This window comes from Glossina fuscipes, unplaced genomic scaffold, assembly GCF_014805625.2.
Source record: "Glossina fuscipes isolate IAEA_lab_2018 unplaced genomic scaffold, Yale_Gfus_2 0, whole genome shotgun sequence".
Lineage (NCBI taxonomy): Eukaryota > Metazoa > Arthropoda > Insecta > Diptera > Glossinidae > Glossina > Glossina fuscipes.
In genome coordinates, this window is record NW_023998414.1 from 32,145,611 (window position 1) to 32,164,297 (window position 18,687).

The following is an 18,687-nucleotide window of genomic DNA, read 5'->3' on the forward strand; positions in this document are numbered from 1 at the left end:
TTTTTTATTTATTTTTTTTTTTTTGACGAAGCTGATCGGAATTAAGTATAGCATGTAGTCTGACAATTCCCATTGATGGATTTTTAAGCAGCAACATGATAAGTTGTCCATTCATTGACTTTGTTATCACAGAGTTTGTATTGCACGCGGTCAGCTATCTTCCCAGGCTCAGATTTATAAAAGTCCCATAACTTGGGTAATATCTTAAAAGCGGTACTAGAAATTAATATTAAAAAAAAGAAAAAAAGAAAAGAAGACCAAATTAATTATCCGCTTGTTGAGATTTAACCAATGAATTAAAATACTATGATGGGGATTGCTCTAAAGTATTCTGGCCCGATTGATAGTTTGCTAATAATTTGTTGTGTTTTAATATGAGCTCTTCATGATTCATCGGTTTGCCACATTCAACAATATGGCTGCGAATCTTAGCGAATAGCGGCTCCTCTTGCCAAAATTTTGATAAAATCGCTTGATCATCAATTTCAACAGCACAAGCATTCATTAAACGTATTTGCCAAGTTTCCCGGTTCTCTTCTTCTAAACCAATATTTAGTAGAATGGTCAAAGCTGATTTTGGATTTGCTTTTAAATTCTTATATTTTCGGCTATTACGTTCGGTAACAAAGCAAATCTCTGAGTTATCAGTCAAGCCACGATACACTATTGTACGGTTCAAAACACAAAATTCGCTAGAATAAAAATTTTATATCACTTATTATTTCGTGTAGGAAATCTATTAGATTAGTTAGATACCATACCTATCAACGGTAGCCAGATTCATTGGAATGTACTTTACACCGGCCCTTTTAATTAAAGTATTAAACATTTCGATCGGATTAGCAGGCAAGTCACTGATTTTGCAAACATCAGATGGGTTCTGTAATATCCAAAAAAAGCGCACATTGAAAATTTCTCGCATTTTAACGCAAATATTATAATGTCCGATCATAGATCATATATATTTGTATATATATGTATGAGTTTGCACGTTTGAAAGCTAAGCGAACTAGTTAAGATGGCCCTTTTGTTATCTGTTCTGCTTTTCTTCTTTGTGCTCGGTATAGGAGAACATCAGGGGGAATATCGGAAAGTGAAGAAAAATTGCAGCTGAACGAATAAAACAGGACAAATACAATAAACGAAGTAGACAAATTTCCAATTATATTACTGCATACACGTACACACATAGTACATTTGGTATGCCACTCTAGTCTACTTGAGCAACACGAGGCTGACAAAAAAATCAGACTCGACAACTAAAAGTTTCGGATTAGGTGAGGTTTGATACAAATGGTTAACGGTATTGCAAATCTCATGCATTCTACAGGAAGATCTAAAAAATCCCTCAACTTGAGAATTATCTTTAATATATTGGTTTCATACGTTGCCGCATATCTAAGCGGATAACCTGATTTGTCTAAGTGACTTGCGGTCGGAACACTAGAAAATTTTATTCGAGTAAAATTTATTACAAATTCATTAAATTTATTTATATCTTTTGCACACACATATAATTTCTTTTTACACTTACCATGATTTTATTCATTTTTTTCAATTTTTTTTCTTTTTTTTTTTATAAAATTGCCTTCGCACCTAAAAGCAATGAAATTGAAAAAAAATTATTTACACATAAAACAATAAGTAAAAATAATTAGAAGAATATATCTAAGGTAAGCGAATTATGAGAATTAATGTCAATTAATTTGTCGACTATTTGAATATATTTGAATTTGAATTTTCAGTAACAACAGACAATTAACGAAAATTAACGAAGGGAAACATTTATACCAGATGACTTGTATCTATGACGTCTATCTCTATTATTTCTATCGAAGTGTGTTCATTAGTTGCATAGCTTTTTTAGAGATTGCCATAGTTGTAAAAATGAAGTCAACATGTGCTATTAAGGACAGGAGGCTAAGTTCCCACAAGTGCTCACAACAAGTCCATAATATAAGATCAAAAAAACTAAAGTTATATGTGAACAAAAAAAAAAAAAAAACGCAAAAATTTTCCATTTTTGAATTAATATTTCATAGAATAATTTACAAATTTTAATGGGAATCGATTAACTAGCCCTAGCACGATTAACCAGAAACATTTCGAGTGAATTGAGAAAATCATTTTCTGTAAGCACAATGAGGACCTGAAAGGATAATCTTACAATAGTAGGTGAAGGAGTTTATCACCGGGTGTTCTTATCAGTTGCATAATTTCTGATGAGAGAAATGAGTTGAATAAAATTCTAAGAGAATCTTGAAACGTTTCCCCAAAGTTTTAAAGAATTGGAAAAATTAATTTAGATAGATGAGCGCTGTTTGCGATGCTAATCCATGTGATAATAATTCTTATAAACCTCAATCTGCATATAAGGATTATGTTTTCAATTGAAAGTCAATGTAAACTTGTGCTCGAAAACAAGCTCTTGTAACAATTTGACGCCTTCCTAGGATTTGACTCAGTGCGAAATTTGCATATTTGATCAAATGCCGCAATGAGCAATGCGTAAATGTAATGAAAAGTAGGTCGACCTTGAAACTATTTCCTTGTATTTGGGTCTTTGTGACAATCAGTATTTAGATTTTTTTTTCGCCGAAAACCATCTAATGAAAAAGTGACCACAAAATAATATGTTTTCTAATTGGCTAAAGAATTTGCTAATGAACCAAGGATCAGCAGAAGAAGAGCACGTTCACTAACGAATCGTTGCCCAACTCTGTCCCACTTCAACTTCGTTTGATACTTTTTCTCACTAAGGCAATTCTATAAAAAATCTGTTATATGGTCGTACTTGGACTGAAGTAGATATACATATATAAACCGCCAGAGCAGTTTTAGTGAGAGAGTAAAGTTAAAACAATTTATCTTGCATACTAAATATTAAAATATATTATTTATATATAAATGTATATATGTATATATAAATATGTACCTAACCAAAATTATGTAACGCATACAGGTTCTTGATCAGACTGAATAGTGGAATCGATTATGTCATAAAACATATCATTATTAATTTTCTCCCTTTGTTATATTAAAAATTGGAGAAATCAGTTTCGGGTAGTGCTTACCAAAGCACATTTCGTACAACTGACGCCGCGTGATTGATGTCCAAGCTAAGATATTTGCAACATATTGATATGAATAATCAACAGCAAAAAAAAAAACAAAAAAAAAAAGAAGAGAAAAAATTAATTGCAAAACGCGATGTTTTCTCTTTCAACGATTGCTAAACGCACGACAGACAGAATACTTTTTGCAGCCGTTCAATCCTCTTGATTGGATTTGTTGTAATTGCAAGCATACGAATCAAAAGGGTTAATATTAACGGCAGCATTTTGTTTGCGGATTTTATTGTCATCTGAAGGCATCGTCGATGACACCGCAACAGCTGTTTGACATGTAAGTAAAATTATTTTAGGGGCTGTGATATAATTGCAGTGATACGAAATTATTTAGGGCAAACTGATAAGTTAACCTTTGATGGCAGTAAATTTATGGCATTGAAGTTGTGAGTGGACGGTTAAACAGGTGCAAAATGACTTCCATATTGGATATGCAGTCGGGCAAACCGACGTTGTGGGAAGAGCTGAGCAATTTTTTCGTACCGCTCAAATTTATAATAACCAACGAAAATTTTGATTCGTTATTACAAAATGTAGACTTCAATTACCTGACAAATGCAATGTTCTGGATTTTCTTAATGTTCAGCTTTGGATTTTTTGGATTTTATAAACTTTGCGAGGTATGTGCGTTTCTACATATATATATAAATTTACTTATGTACATATATACATGCACGTAATAGCGATTGTAGATCCCCAGAATGTATAAATAACATGCAGGCAGCGAACGTTCAAAGCAGCTGTTACGTGATGAAAATAATCGATAATTTGCATTGACTTCGATTTTTATCGATTCTAGAAAAAGCTGCGCACCGATAAATTCGATTCACAATATAATTCAAAGTTATTAGGAGCTTGAAAAAATTTTATACTGCAATTATTGAATTTGCGTTTAAAAAGAGAAAACAGTAGATGGGTATTAGGATTTCATTCTGTTAAGTTATTGCATTACGTACTGAGAAGGATTTGCCGAAAAATTACATATTCTTCTTAATAATTTCGACATTTAACACCAGCGCTATCATTTTTGTATGCATGTACAATTTTGAAACACTCTATGGTTAATTGACTTTGTCGATTGTTTGCCGCTTATGAGAATACTAACTAGAGTTTTTTATAACTGTCGAGCTGAAGTTGGTGCTGTTTGCTGAAATTTGGATAATATCTTGGAAATTGGAAAATTTGTATAATGTCATACCTATGTTTGCTGCAGGAAGGCAATGCTAATTTGCAGCTATTCATCAAAAAAGCTAATATGAATGGTTTCAGTGTAATAGCAGTTCCTATAAATGCAATGGAAATTCCTCAAGAATTTCGACAAGAATCTATGAACAAAACTGATTTACAATTCACTTACAGCGATTTACTATTAACTACTAATGAATGGAATAGTAAAGTGATAGTCATATTATCTGACAGCATTGATTGTGATTCTTCGGATCCTATTGTTAGGAAACGTTCTGAGGAAATTCTAAAACGCGATGTGTCGTGGGCTGGCCACTTACAATGTAGTGGCTACACAATGATAAAATTGAGACATGGTAATAATCTGAATTTAGCTCGTGTAATGTTACAAAAAATTAAAGGTGTTATCTTAGTACAAGTGCCCTTATACAATGCGGCAGTAGCCCAAGCATTGTGGCGTCGCGATCTAAGTGAAGAAAATGTATTGGATTTGAATCGACAAGATGCTTGGCAGTGGTGGAATCGTTTTCGTTGTGCTGCCGATTTTGATATTAAATTGAGGGTAGTACTAGAATTTAATGAAATTGAAGAACCTAATTTGGATATCGTGCACCGTTGGTTGGGCGAGCCAATCGAAGCAGTTGTTATACCGTCGACTATGTTCACACGGGATTGCCAAAATAATCCGTCGTTATCGGAAGCTTGGCAAAAGATTTTATTACATTTTTTGCAATTGAATGTCAACATTATTTTGGCGACTGCTGCTGGTGCTAATAATGCTAATTTTAAACTTCATTCAGACTATTTACGTAATTTTCGAGATGTTCATAAGGATGCACAGCGTTTGCAAGATTCCGACGACATTCTGAAGACTCAATCGTCACCGCTATATGGGAATTTCGATTGTCGAGCACATGAAATATTTGAAAAGAAATCGATGAAATATGAATTTTATCAGAATGCTATAGCTGCCGCTTTAATCGATCGTGTATCCGATCAAGAAATTGACGATAAACTGACCGTTATAATGATTTTGGGAGCTGGAAAAGGATCCCTGGTGCAATCTGCTTTAAATGCAGCCGAGTATACAAAACGTAAAGTTCGCGTTTATATAATTGAGAAAACTCATAATGCCATAAGGACCTTAGCCGCTATGACTGAAAAGTTTTGGTCTACGAAAGATGTTCGCCTCTTCTCAAGTGATATGCTTGAAGGATCTCCGCCAGAAAAGGCTGACATTTTAGTCTCTGAATTGTCGGGTTCTTTCAAAGATCACGAATTATTCCTCGAACGTCTCGATTACGCTCAACATTTTCTCAAACCGGACGGCATTAGCATGCCCAGTCAATCGATCTCATATGTTAACCCAATTATGTCATTTAAACTCTTTAATGATGTTCGTCAAATCGTGCATAAAAGGAATTTTGCTCCCGATAGACAGGGAGATTATCATTCCCATAGTGAAACTGGCCTCGCAGCTCCATCAAAAGGTATCTACAATATTGGTATTCCGCAACCTCTTTTTACATTTTTACATCCCAGCCGTGATGCATTTATCGATAGTAGCCTTTATAAAATCTTGAATTTTTCTGTGAAAATGGATTGCGTCTTAACTGGAGTATGTGGCTATTTGGAAATTACTTTGTACGGTGATATTGTGATAAGAAGTGTTAATTCATGTACACATACACATTGTTTGCCTTCTTGGCTTCATACATACTTTCCCCTGACGAATCCGTTAGAAATGAAAAGAGGACAAATAATTGAAATGCATTTCTGGCGCCGCGCTACCAAAACGAAGATATGGCATGAATGGTGCTTGGCTTCTCCGTTCACCACCCGTATCTATAAGTCCGCTAATAATTCTTATTCTATTTGTTGCACTTAAGCTATAAACTTTTTTATAATATAAGAAGCGTGTAAGCTACCTCAGTTTATTTAGGTAAACGTTGATGCATAACTTTTAAAACTACCGGCGCAAATGCATTAATTGCACTACTTGCCTTATATAGGAACGATGTGATTTTTAAAAATTTGCTAAATATAAAGTTGCAAAATTGAATGGAATTTCGGATTACGTCAATGTAATCTTTTTACATCATTTTATATATATTAATATTTAATTAACATTTTTAAGTCATTTTACTGTTAAATGATTATGGATTTATGTCCTTTACTTTTTAACTATTCACATTTCATATACATACATATGTATATATATTTGGTCGGTAATAAAAATATTTAGGCCTTAATTAAAATAAATTTTCATCGGAGTTGTTGTACAAGATTTGATAAAATGAATTTTGCAATGATTTGCTTGACTTCTTTAAAAACCAACAAGCATTGAATAACTTCTACAGAGCATGAATCTGAATTTCAACCTTTTATTCAAATAATTTCATTATTTGATACATTATTATAACATAGTTTCTGTCAAAAGGCAAAGTTTTCTGATCGCTACTTTATTGCTAATCTTTCATAGACTTGAAGAAACCTTGGGCCAGTTTACGGCCCGGGCATTATCCTGCAAAGACGAAATGAATAGGGCGTGTTTGAGCAGTGTATAGGCAGACAGTAGTTCAGTATGGAAATTATAAATGTCAAGGTAGTCATGAAGCTATCAAGTATTAGTTCAGTTAAATAAAACAATAATTTATTTAATTCAATTTGTTTAATTTTTTTTTTGTGTTTTTTGTTTAATAGATTTGATTTTTATACAAATTTTATATTTTGTTTATTTATTTACTCACTTTTCTGTAGTATTTTGTGATATATACACCAAATATATAACAAATATAGCGTTACATGTACAACGAACTAAAGGCCAAACTCGATACTATCGACACAAAATGCGATCATATTTTGGTTTTTCGCATCGTACGTTAGCTGGATATAAAGAATTGTAAACCGACTCCTTGAATCTGTAGGCTTGAAAGAAATTTCGTGCTAATGGGCTATATGATGACAGTGCAACGACGCTCTTTCTATAGCCGAGACCTTCCTCAAGTTAATCATAATATCTCAAGGAAGGCTGTTATAAGCCTAGCAGGTGCATTGAGAGTAAAATTGTCATGGAAAAATTTCTTCTCTAGGTCGAACAAATAAGCTTGCAAACCGTAAAAAGCCTCACTCGAAAGGAAGGAAAAACTTCACATTCTTGTTCTCAGTCTCTAAAATCGCGTAATTTGGGCAATATTAACCAGTCAACTGCTTTTGTTGTTTTTTTTGACATGTTTTGAGAAAATTTCGTATGCTGACGTGATTTGGCTCAAAGACGAACCCTATCGGATTGCACTACTTTTCCGATTTTTAATATTTCACAGTGACAATTGGTCCATAATAATAAATTGACATAAACATTAGTTGCTTCAAATTTGGATCTCGAAGATCAATTTTTTTGGATCCCATCTTTTACAATGACTCTCATAAAAAGTGAGACTTAACACACGTACAAAATTTCGCACTTAGTACTTTTCGACGAGAAGAACGGCTGAAAAAATGCTGCCGCTTAGTAATAATACAATGACATTCTAAATTGGTGTGAAAAGTTTGGATCGGATGGGGCAGTGTTTTGAACCCCTTATTCTTACGGAAACTGAATATTGATAATTGTCAATACTTCATCATGAAAATACGTTCATAACAATAATTTGAATTAAAAATTAACTTAAACGAATTTGGATCACGTAGGTACTATTTTTGAATCCCAATCCGTACAAAGTTTGTAATGAAAAATAAGGCCTTATATGCCGAAATGATCGAATTTTTTTTATTCTATGATGAGAACTTGTCGTCAGTAAATCAACGAGAGGCAATTTAGATTATGTAGATCTATTTTTTTAGCTCGCATCATGTTCAAGGATCATCTTCAAAGCAAGCTGTCTATGGCGGTAAAGTCTAATTTGTAATTTGTTATGCTGCAATATGAGTGATTTCATGAAAGTTGTTGATGTAGGGTATCTAATAACCGATCTTGCCCGTCTATAGCATCCTTACTTGTTTCACATATACATTCTTCATTATGTATAATAGTAGACTGGATCAGGACGAGAAATAAATCAATTTACGTTAATCCTTCTGGCTGAATGTGATTTCAAAATTGTCCTTTTTGGGTTTTAGATAAGTTCTATAAATTCTGTTTTACTCTCATACAGTAATTAGTCATATCGGTCCATAGCTTTGCAAATATGCAATTTTCCTATTTGTAAGTGCACATACTTGTTTTTATACCTGAGAGACTGATAGCGCCAAAGTGTTCTTATATAATATATATATATATTCTATATCTAATAAATATATATATTCTATATCTTGTTATAATTATAGATTTTCCTCAAAACATCTACTATCAGTTACTATAAACGGAAGCAGTTCGTTCGATCAATATGGAATATAGCTTTTTATGCCGCTAGTTCATTCTTTTTGTACTTCTACAATGAGTATATGATTTTACCTCAACTATTGAAAAATCAAGGCCGCTATTCGCTGTTCTACTCATCGGAGAACCTCATATTTTACAAATCGCAACAATGTGAAAAATTTCAATTTTATTCATTATTCATAATTACGTTTTACCTACACGGTGCTATGCTCGATTTAAAGGAATCAGATTATTTGGAAACGGCTTCGAAGTCATTATATTTACTAACATTAATCGCTATGGATGTCTATAAGTAAGTTTTTTATAATATTTATTACTTTTCCCCGTTTATGAAATTATCGTTTGAATTGCACAAAAATTGTTTCATTGTTCCATGAATACAATAAAAAATAATTTGCTTTAATAGAGCAATAAACGGATGGCTTTTCATCATATTTTTAATGTTTTAGCGAACGTTTTTTAACTAAAAAAAAATATCATATCTAATAGGTACGAATATTATTTTGTCGGATTGAATTTAAATATTGGCATCTATAACATCGTCACGGACTTTCTAGTTTTATTAGCTCTACAAAATTCAAAAAGAAACTTAATACTTAATCAAATATTTTTGGGAATGCGTATAGCATCCTGGTAAGTAACGTATGTATATATCAAAATTAAAATTTTTTTTTCATATTAATTTCATTTATTATAGGTCGCATGTCTTCGTTAGCTTGTTACCCTTCAAATATTTAGTGCCAACATTGTTTGCGAAAAATTTCAAATTAATATTAAATATAGTCGTCTGGCTGTGGTACGGCTTAAGTATTTGGAATTCACCGGTATTGCAATATTTTTATCATCAAATTTATCATAATTCACCGACGGATTGCTGCGGTGAAGGCTCGGCAGCCAAATGTATTATGCTGAAGGATTCCAGTGAATATCGTCATTTTAAAGCGTTAAAAAAGGCCTATATAGAAGTGAAAATATCGCATGAAAAGCTATGCACCAGCACTTTTTGTAATAGCAGCGCTACAGAAAATTCCTCAGCCAAGGCATTTCAGGCTATTAAATGTGAGTGAAGCAAATTATTATTCAAAAGGCTTATCAGTCCAAAAACCATGAATAAGGAATTCGTTCTGAACAAAAAGTATTAGAATTTAGGCGTTAATATTTGATCAATAATTCTCGGGACAAAGCAAAAAATTACTATTTTTACAATGCGATTTTTAGTTCTTGTAACTTGACTTCTTCAATTGCCAAGAATAAGTTTCAACACTTTCAGATGTAATCATTTTCTTTAGCCGTTCACTGTATCCGCCATCATCCGTATCCTTACTACTATCCTATACCACACTGAAAATCAGTAAACTACCCACAAGTTATTCCTTTCGACTGAGAGAGAAGTTGCTATAACTCTTTTTAGGCCAATCCCGAGGGTGTATTGTGTTACCTCCTCTTTAAAAAGCAATCTTTAATCAAGATAAGAAAGCTGGATGTTTCCGTTCTTTTCCAACAAAACAAACAAAAGTGGCATCACATTGCAACGCGTAACTAAATGATCGAAATGATGTAAAGTGCGACAGATGTCGTTTAAGCATTGACATCTTCTAAAAACAATATGAACTCACTGTTAGAGACGACTTTTGGTGACTTTCTTTAAAACCATCACTCGTACATATACCTATGTCTGTCTATTCGTCTGCGCGTCTGTGTAATGCCTGTTGTAAACATTCTCCTGGCCGCAAAAATGTAGCTATCGATTTCAAACCGAAGCAGAAACATTGAAAATGCTTGCATAACTCATTGCTATTGAAAATGGGTGAAATCGGTCGAAGGACGCGGCTATAGCACCACGTAAACTGATAATTCCTCTGCTTTTTAAGAAGAGAATGAAAAATTGTTTTTTTTTTTTGTTCATTACTCATAAGCTATAGCAAATAAATATCTGAAAATTTGAAAGCATATTCTATGAGCGATGCTATAGCATTTGTGCGCCAAAAAAAAAGAAAAAAAGTTTATGAAAATGTAATTATTTTTTCAATACCTTTATAGCACACAAAAACAAGTTTCATAAACCCCATAGAGTATACAAATTCTTAGAGTTCAGTTCCAAATCTTCTGCTTGTCTGTTCATCTGTTTAGCTGTCTGTTTAACCAAACTTCATAGCATTTGTGGTAAACATTCTCCCGTTAGCGAAAACGAAGATATCGCCAACAAAATTGCAAAAGAATTTGTAATTGACTTAAACTTTTCAAAGAACACACCTACAACGCCCACATGCCTAAACGGCAAAAACTATTTTATTGAAATGCTTCCATTGAAAATAGAAGAAATTATCTGCGCATTTTTTCTTTCACTTTTTTTGCTTTTTTTGGGCGCGACCGAGTCTTTTCTACTCATTACCACCATAATCCGACGTCTGCAATATTTAATTTAGAATTAACATACTTCGCTAGTCGCATTCTCCTCTCGAAGTTCTTTTTACTTGATACCCAACTGATTATAGTAAGATATTGTGAGGGATCCACCAGATTCATATCAGAATTAACACATAATGTATCTTCATGCGAGCAATGTGCAGGATAATTCTTACAAGTTTGTGCAGGTGCAGAACAGAACAACCCATACAATATAATTGCAAACTTTTATCGTAGTACCGGTTGTGGTTTATAAGTAAGGAGCAAACAGAACTAAACTGTTTTTACTTCTGAAAATTGAGACCGTTTCAGCTTGTGTTGTTACTTGCGTGCAAGAACTGTTAAACTTTCTTTCCAAATTTATAGTCGATTGCTGCTGATTTTTGCGGCCAGAAGGATTTTTACAAGAGACATTACACAGACTGACGGAAGTCGATTCAGAATATGACATTGATTAAGAATATATAGGACATTATTAATGGGGTCTGTGAAGCTTGCTTCTAGGTTTTGCAAACATTTTGACAAAATGAATCGATTACTACGGATATAGAAATATGAAAAAAACCAAAAGTGACGACGGAAGAATTATCCATCGCAACATGCGAAATGAAATTGGGCTGAGGAGCATAACATTTGCACACGTACAACTTATGTTTTGAGCATGTCAATCAGAAATTGCTTAAGTATATAGTATAAACGTGTATCCATCTTGTTGCCGAATATTTCCAAAACGAAAGAGTTTAGAGGGCCTGATAATGCAGTTTCTAATATTCGGCATCTCTTACGAATGCATAAAAATATTAAAGATTTTTGTTAATTGTTGATACGTTGGCTGATCGATGAGAGTTTCTATCTCATTTGACTGGTCTTGAACGGTCTTATGGCTCTTTATGTCAAGCTTCAGCTTAATATCTTTTACAGCTCGTTAGTTACAAGACAAAGGCGAAGAAACAAACGGACTAGGCTACGTTGACTCAGATCAAGAATTTAGATACCTACTTTAAGGAATATTCGAATTGTATCTTTAGCGTATCGCTTGTAAACGTTAAGAAGCACGTAGGATGCCACATTCCTAGGACGATGGCTATGAAAATTTCAAAATATACAAAATTTGTTTTTATTAATTTTTATTGAAATTCATGTCGGGACAGAAACTTGAAATGTGTGGAATGTGGCTAAATGCGTGTTCGCATATGCTAGGGAAACGAAAACAACACAACAAATTCAAATATATTGCTAGGAATAACCTCAAAAAACAAATGTACATAAAACTTCATCTAACTTTATAATGCTTATCTGTCAAGGATGTGGGTAAAAAAAAAAAAAAATTTCCAATTAGCAACTGAAAATGTACCGAAAATTCAGTCAATTGATGTGTGTGTGTGTGTGGGTTTTTTCTTTTCTGCTCTGCGAGCAGGAGGTAGAAAATCTTTTAAAGATACTGCTGGTCCCTTAGTGGCAGTATGCACGATTTCCACGTACAAAAAACTATTCCCCCACACGCTTCTTCTACCACACTCCCGCGCGGGACCACCATTTGGTATTACTTCGCTGAGGCTGGTTGTCATTAGCACGCTTGCAACGGTGCGATCTCAGTGGAATACACTATTGGCTTCCACTCCCTCTGCTCTCCACCGGTTGTCTCTCCAGTCATTGTAACTGCACGAGGGTATCGCTAGCGAAAGCGTCTACGGCGTTCCAGGCTTACTGCACTGCCGAACATTACGCGCGTGATCTCGTTAGGTGGCAATTGAGGTCGCCCGTTCTCAAATCTGCAGCAGTAGAACATTATGTGCTCGTTTTCGGAAGTACCTACACAAATTCGGGCACGACAGCTCACCTAACTCCCCGATATGCGCGAATTTGGAGGAAGATGCAGAGCATTTAAAGAGCATTTTGTGTGTGTATGTGTATGTATGTATGTATATATATATATATATATTCTCACACGTGTATTTAATTTGAATTGCATTGAGAATTGATGGCGGAAGACTTCTTAACGTAAACTGGCTTTTAACGATTTATGCGTTTTGTGTTCTCTTTTTGCATTGGTAGGCATCATGACATTGAAACGTAAATTGAAGCGTATACGTGAAGGCCGTGGCGGTGAGGTCGGAGATGATAATGAAGATTGAAGGGTCATAACTGGAAGTGCGGAATGGAACGGAGAATTTGATCACGTCCAAGGCACAGTGTTTACTTACCGCTCACCATGAATTGAAAAACAATTATATTTGTGTGTTAATTTAAATAAAGAAATACGCAGAAGAATGTGTTGTTAAAATTATGTATTGTTGTTGTTTATCTTTTCTTTTTGTTTTTTTTTTTCGGTTTTTTTTTGTTTTTTTTTGTTTTTTTTTGTTTTTTTTTTTTTTGGTTTGCTTTTCTTTCATTCGATTAATCTTGTTAACATGAATTATTGTTGTTTTGTTTTTATTTTATTATTATTATTATTATTTTTTTTTTTTTGTAAATAATTTTTTTGGTTTTTCTTTTAATATTAAAATTATCTTAATTAAGTATTTTTGCTGTTGTTGCTATAAAGTTAATAGTTTTTCTTGCTTCTGCCGTTCCTTGTGTTAAGTTTTCTCTCATTTGTTTTTTTTTTTAAATTTATTAATTAATTTCGTTTATAATTTTTGTAAAGTATTTGATGTATGCTGTAAATTAATTACCTAAATACACACATACGTAAATATGCATATGCGTACGTTTACTAGATACTCGTTGACTGCCTGTTATTCATATGCAATGAATGTATCATCATATCACAACATACATGCAATGAGGCTTAAATGCTTCGCTCTTACAAAAGTTTTCATTTTGTTTTGCCACTTAACTAATTTGTAATTGTTTTATTTTGTTTTTTGTTTTGTTTTTCCATTTCTTCATCTTGTTTTACACAAATTACATATCCGAGATGTAATTCGCATACATATATAGAATTTTTTTGTTTTATTTATTGTATTTTCATTTATCCTTTTGCTTGTTTTTTAATATTTAGTTTGTAGGTTTGTTTATATATATATATATATATATATATATATATATATAGACGTATATATATATATGTATACATATTTGTGTGTGTGTGTGTGTGTGTATATGTGCGTGTAAAATAAAAGTGTAAGTAAATAAATTAGAAAAAAGAAAGAAATAATTTTAATAAATTACTTTGTTTTTCTTTTCTTTTTTTTTAATTCGCATGTATATACATTTATTTCCTTTGTATTAATAGAAATATATCTCATTATCTCTTTGCTTGTTTGTTCATTGTAGTCTATTTGCTTAGATCGAATGTAACAATTCATGCTTATAGATGTACGCGTGTAGGCATTTTTGTCTTCACCGTACAAATATCGTACAAATGCATGTGGATAAGCAAAATGCCTCTCTTTTGTTTAAATATAATGAACTTTTCTTCTTTCTGTTATATAATATGAATGCATATATGCGTGTATATATATATATATATATATATATATTATATATATATATTTATATATATATATATATATAATATAAATATATGTGTATCAATGTGTGTGTATATGTATTTATGTATGCATGCATGCATGTATGTATGTATGTATTTACGTATGTACTTTTAATTAGGTATATGGGTCCGTTAACTTTATGGTTTACTCTTCTCTTTATTTTTCTTTTTCTTACCCACCACCACACTTTAGGATGATAGTAGTATCAGTTTTGTCATTTCGTTTGTAATACCCAAGAATATGCATTAGATTAGCTGTTAATTGTATATAAATGTATATTTTTTTTATCAATACAAAATTCAATCTGTCCATGGAGAGAGAGAGAGAGAGAGAGAGAGAGAGAGAGAGGTCCTAAGTTTTGTGCGATATAATAAAGCTCCCAGAACTTATCGAAATTATTTAAAAGAAAAACTTTCGAACAACTTGCGAAAAGAAAGTGTATATATATATATATACATATATATATATATGTATGTATTTATTTACATACATATATCAAAAGTATTGAGCCAATGGATGTCGACATTAAGAACGTGATTCTTTTTATTGCAAAATAATGTTAACGCAATCATTGCTTTATTGAGTAGAACGTTTTCATCGTCATAAAATTTTAGTGGCATCTAATCAAGACATTTTTTCACCTATTGATTTTCATGGGAACTGGTTGCCAATTTAATATCCATAGCAAACGAAACAGCTAAGAGTGCGACCTCATCATGTTCAGGCCATAGATGCAGTGATGCAGTAAAACTGCTTAATCAAGTTTTCACAATTTATAGGCGGCGGTGTTTGGCCTTACAGTCGCCAATGGCGACTTTATTATGGACTTAATTGCCTTCAACATGGATTCAATGAAATGATGTGTTCCTATTAGCCTGTTCCAAGGCGTAATATAATTTTGAGTTTTTAAAAAATTCTCGTATCCTTTTTCTCGATTGGCACTAAATTCTTTAAAGATGTGTAAGCGTTTGTTCCTTTGCTTTAGTATTAAGCTTTAAATTAAGAGTCAGATTGCTTTAACACTCTTTAACGATAGCATTTCAGATTATGGACGATACCATTACTGCTTATATGTCTGTCGGTTTGTCGGTGTGCGCCATTTGTTCGTTACATGATTGTTAATTGCAAAAAATATCGTTAACATTTGAGATAAAGATTTTAGGACGAGCGCTAATGAGTATAAAAATTTGGTCGCAACTTTTGACCTTGATCTAGTTCTAGCTCAATATTGCGAAACCACATTTCCTTTTCCGTAGCGCAATGTATTATATTGGATGGAATAATTCCAATAAGGCGACCCAAAATCTACGAAAGGATGTATGGCGCGATTTATGACGTGATTCATATACGCAATCTCCCAAGTTTTCGGGCCTAATGTATGAACGAATGAACGAAAAAAAAAATAAAAAAAAAAATTAAATCCTTTTCATACGTTTTGAGGAAAGCTTAAGTAAATAGAATTTTTGATAAATAATGTGCTTTTCATAATTTTGTAAATATCCCGGCGTCTCCTTGACACATTATGAACTTAATAGTGAGTCGTGATTTTTATGTATTCGTCTTAGGTGGGGGGTATTCAAAATTCGCCTTGAGTCGAATATATTTCTTTATTTTATTTTATTTTTATTTTTTTTATTTTTTTTTTTGTTTTGTTTTAAAGTTTGTTTTAAATTTTATTTTTGAAAATTTCATTTTATTTAAAACAATTTTCAAGTTGAATATCATTATAATTTACGTGTACGGAGGATGCAATGGTTTGAAGCGGATTAGTTCTTGTATCATGCCTGATGCTGTGGTGGCCATGTGATTGATTGATGGTGAAAATCAGTTTACATGTAGTTACGCATTATCCGTCATTCATGCCATTACATACAATTGCATACAATTGCACATTAACATCTAAACATCTTAATATCTATTTGTGTGTGTATCATGTTAACATTTTACGTTACTTCTGCAGTTTTTTTTTTTTTTTTTTCATTTATCTCTCTTTGTTTTCTTCGGTTTTTTTTTTTTTTGTTTTTTTTGTTTTTTTGTTTTCAATGCGTTTTGGACAAAATTATGGATGGGGTTGATCTCTCGTTCGGTTATCTATTCAAATATTAAAGGCAGTGTGAGAAAGAAAGAAAATGAGAAATATATGCATTAAGGAAAGGAATGATAGGTAGAAACCTAAAAGTGATAGAAAGAGAATACGTTCGCCATTGAAAAAAGTTTACATATATATCATTATAAATAAACCAATTTTATTATTTAATTGTTTGGAAATAAGTTTTGTTAAATTTAAATACTAGGAGTCTTTCAACTCATTGCTTTTCAATAATATCCCTTGTAATGCGTTTTATGTAAAACACGAGGTACGTTTAAAAAATGCGCGAAATATCTAAATTCCCGGTGCTGCATAAGTTTTCCTTTATTGTGTTTGTTTTCGTACACTTTTCCATTAACATATGTTTGCATTGGTAATGATAATGCAATAGTATGGCGATAGCATGACAATAGTGGGACGACAATCTCTTATTGGCTTTGGAAAGGATGCATACAGTTTGGCCAATATATATTTACGCAATCATCAACGTAATCATCACTGTGTGCATATATTGTTTTTGAGTACTATTTTCAAACATGTAATAATGAATGATGACTCAATCATTATTCGAATGATTGACAAAATATAGTTAGCTCTAATACTTGGCTTGGACGCATGCGAAGTAGGACAAAGTAGAGATAGTCTTGATTGGCGCGAATAGCAAAATTGATTTAGACATGTTTATCCGTTGATGTGTCTAAACGAACGATGTTAACCTTAAAATTGTCTGTTGTGACTATAATTAAGTTTTTAGAAACTCGCAAGAAAACGTAACGACTACTACTATGCCGTACTGCACAGTACTGCGTTAGCTCTTTTATTTTTTTCGCTTCTATAATTACCTATACCCATGGTACGTTCCCTCTATGTGCAGGCACGGTAGTAATCAGGAAGAGTTATAGGGAAAGAGGTGTGGAGGAAGGCAGTAGTGTTTGTTAACGTTCGACTTGAAAATAGAGACATCAGACACGGTGGGAAAGACCACTGCTGGCAGTTTGTTCTAAAGGTGGGCAGTACGATTCAAAAACGACAAGTCGCGGCATGTCATGCAGTATGCAGGTAACGCCAAGATGAGTGGGTGGGAATGCTGAGAAAGCCGAATAGCTCTGTTAAATAGGACTTAATTGGACGAAAAACCGGTTTTATCTCAATACAACACTTGTCCTGGACGTACCTATACATAAGTAAAAAACAAGCCATATCACGTCGATGCTCAAGTGTATCGAGGGTCTTGAATACACTTTAGTCTCCCACGAGTATCCGAGCTTTTCCCTGTATGCGATTGAGAACCTCCGAGTAAAGTTTGGATGCTGCCGTCCACACATGCGTGTTATACTCTAATTTCGGCCGAATATAGGCTGGTATAGGTAAATGGCAGGGATATCGGCTGCAGTGAAGTATTTTTTGCACCGCTTTAAAAAACCTAAGTCTTCGGCTGTGTTTTTTTGACACTTCGAACACATATTCTGTCCAATAAACATCCTTTTGTATTCTTATGCCCAGAATATCAAGGGTTGCCGATTGTTCTACATCGAGACCATCATAACCGAAGAGCTGTTTATCGCTTTTCTCGTGCGTTAGAAGACACCTTTGAGTTTTGGCAACATTAAAACTTACCCCATTAGCCTGAACTCTGCTGTGAACTCTGAACAATCTTACACTTTACACGATAGTATATAGAATTTTGGGCGGGCGTAAAAAACGCAGTATTTTTCAGGTGCCGGTCAACCTCAAGAAGTGATGATAAGGGTAATGCATAATGCATAAAAAATCCAGCTCAAAGTTGAATATTTATGTCTTTAAATTTGTGGTCAGTTGGGTGTAGTCTCTTGTAAGCTGCTGCAATCCGATGAAATCTTCGCTACGGAACGCTACCACTAATAATTGGTATAGCTGATCCGCTCATTCAAGATAGGTCGACCAAGGAATGCCAAAAGGATTTATCAACGTGGAAAGCAGGATATATTAGATAAGAGAAGAGAGAAGCGATTTTATATTGTT

The 18,687-nt window shown here is 33.2% G+C and overlaps 3 protein-coding genes across 4 annotated transcripts; 2 read left to right on the forward strand and 1 right to left on the reverse strand.

The window, feature by feature from the left end:
• Positions 1 to 45: 45 nt before the first annotated feature.
• On the reverse strand, positions 46 to 1,564 carry LOC119643483 (pyridoxine/pyridoxamine 5'-phosphate oxidase). The gene is made up of 4 exons (XM_038042839.1): positions 1,535 to 1,564; positions 762 to 880; positions 306 to 692; positions 46 to 216 (listed from the first exon to the last, which is right to left on the reverse strand). Exons 1-4 carry the CDS (start codon positions 1,547 to 1,549, stop codon positions 84 to 86), a joined length of 654 nt encoding a protein of 217 aa, XP_037898767.1. The 5' UTR covers positions 1,550 to 1,564; the 3' UTR covers positions 46 to 83.
• A 1,655-nt stretch (positions 1,565 to 3,219) lies between these two features.
• Positions 3,220 to 13,355, forward strand: LOC119640468. Its single transcript, XM_038038540.1, has 6 exons — positions 3,220 to 3,405; positions 3,463 to 3,748; positions 8,640 to 8,986; positions 9,184 to 9,327; positions 9,392 to 9,753; positions 13,156 to 13,355. Exons 2-6 carry the CDS (start codon positions 3,542 to 3,544, stop codon positions 13,233 to 13,235), a joined length of 1,140 nt encoding a protein of 379 aa, XP_037894468.1. The 5' UTR covers positions 3,220 to 3,405; positions 3,463 to 3,541; the 3' UTR covers positions 13,236 to 13,355.
• Positions 3,840 to 6,552, forward strand: LOC119640453 (protein arginine N-methyltransferase 5-like). 2 transcript variants are annotated; one of them, XM_038038520.1, is made up of 2 exons: positions 3,840 to 4,669; positions 4,727 to 6,552. In XM_038038520.1, the coding sequence occupies exons 1-2, from the start codon at positions 4,318 to 4,320 to the stop codon at positions 6,199 to 6,201; spliced, it is 1,827 nt and encodes a 608-aa protein (XP_037894448.1). In that variant the 5' UTR covers positions 3,840 to 4,317; the 3' UTR covers positions 6,202 to 6,552. The 2 variants fall into 2 exon arrangements, with proteins under 2 accessions (XP_037894448.1, XP_037894457.1); XM_038038529.1 differs by having other exon boundaries at positions 3,841 to 4,398; positions 4,488 to 6,552.
• Positions 13,356 to 18,687: the final 5,332 nt, after the last annotated feature.

Coding starts and splice junctions, on each gene's coding strand:
- LOC119643483 (XM_038042839.1), bottom strand. Junction 693..761: donor AATCTGGCTACCGTTGATAG/GTATGGTATCTA, acceptor TTTTTATTCTAG/CGAATTTTGTGTTTTGAACC. Junction 217..305: donor TTAGAGCAATCCCCATCATA/GTATTTTAATTC, acceptor ATTAATTTCTAG/TACCGCTTTTAAGATATTAC.
- LOC119640468 (XM_038038540.1), top strand. CDS start 3,542: ATGACTTCCATATTGGATATGCAGTCGGGCAAACCGACGTTGTGGGAA. Junction 8,987..9,183: donor ATCGCTATGGATGTCTATAA/GTAAGTTTTTTA, acceptor CATATCTAATAG/GTACGAATATTATTTTGTCG. Junction 9,328..9,391: donor GGAATGCGTATAGCATCCTG/GTAAGTAACGTA, acceptor CATTTATTATAG/GTCGCATGTCTTCGTTAGCT.
- LOC119640453 (XM_038038520.1), top strand. CDS start 4,318: ATGTCATACCTATGTTTGCTGCAGGAAGGCAATGCTAATTTGCAGCTA. Junction 4,670..4,726: donor AATGATAAAATTGAGACATG/GTAATAATCTGA, acceptor GTGTTATCTTAG/TACAAGTGCCCTTATACAAT.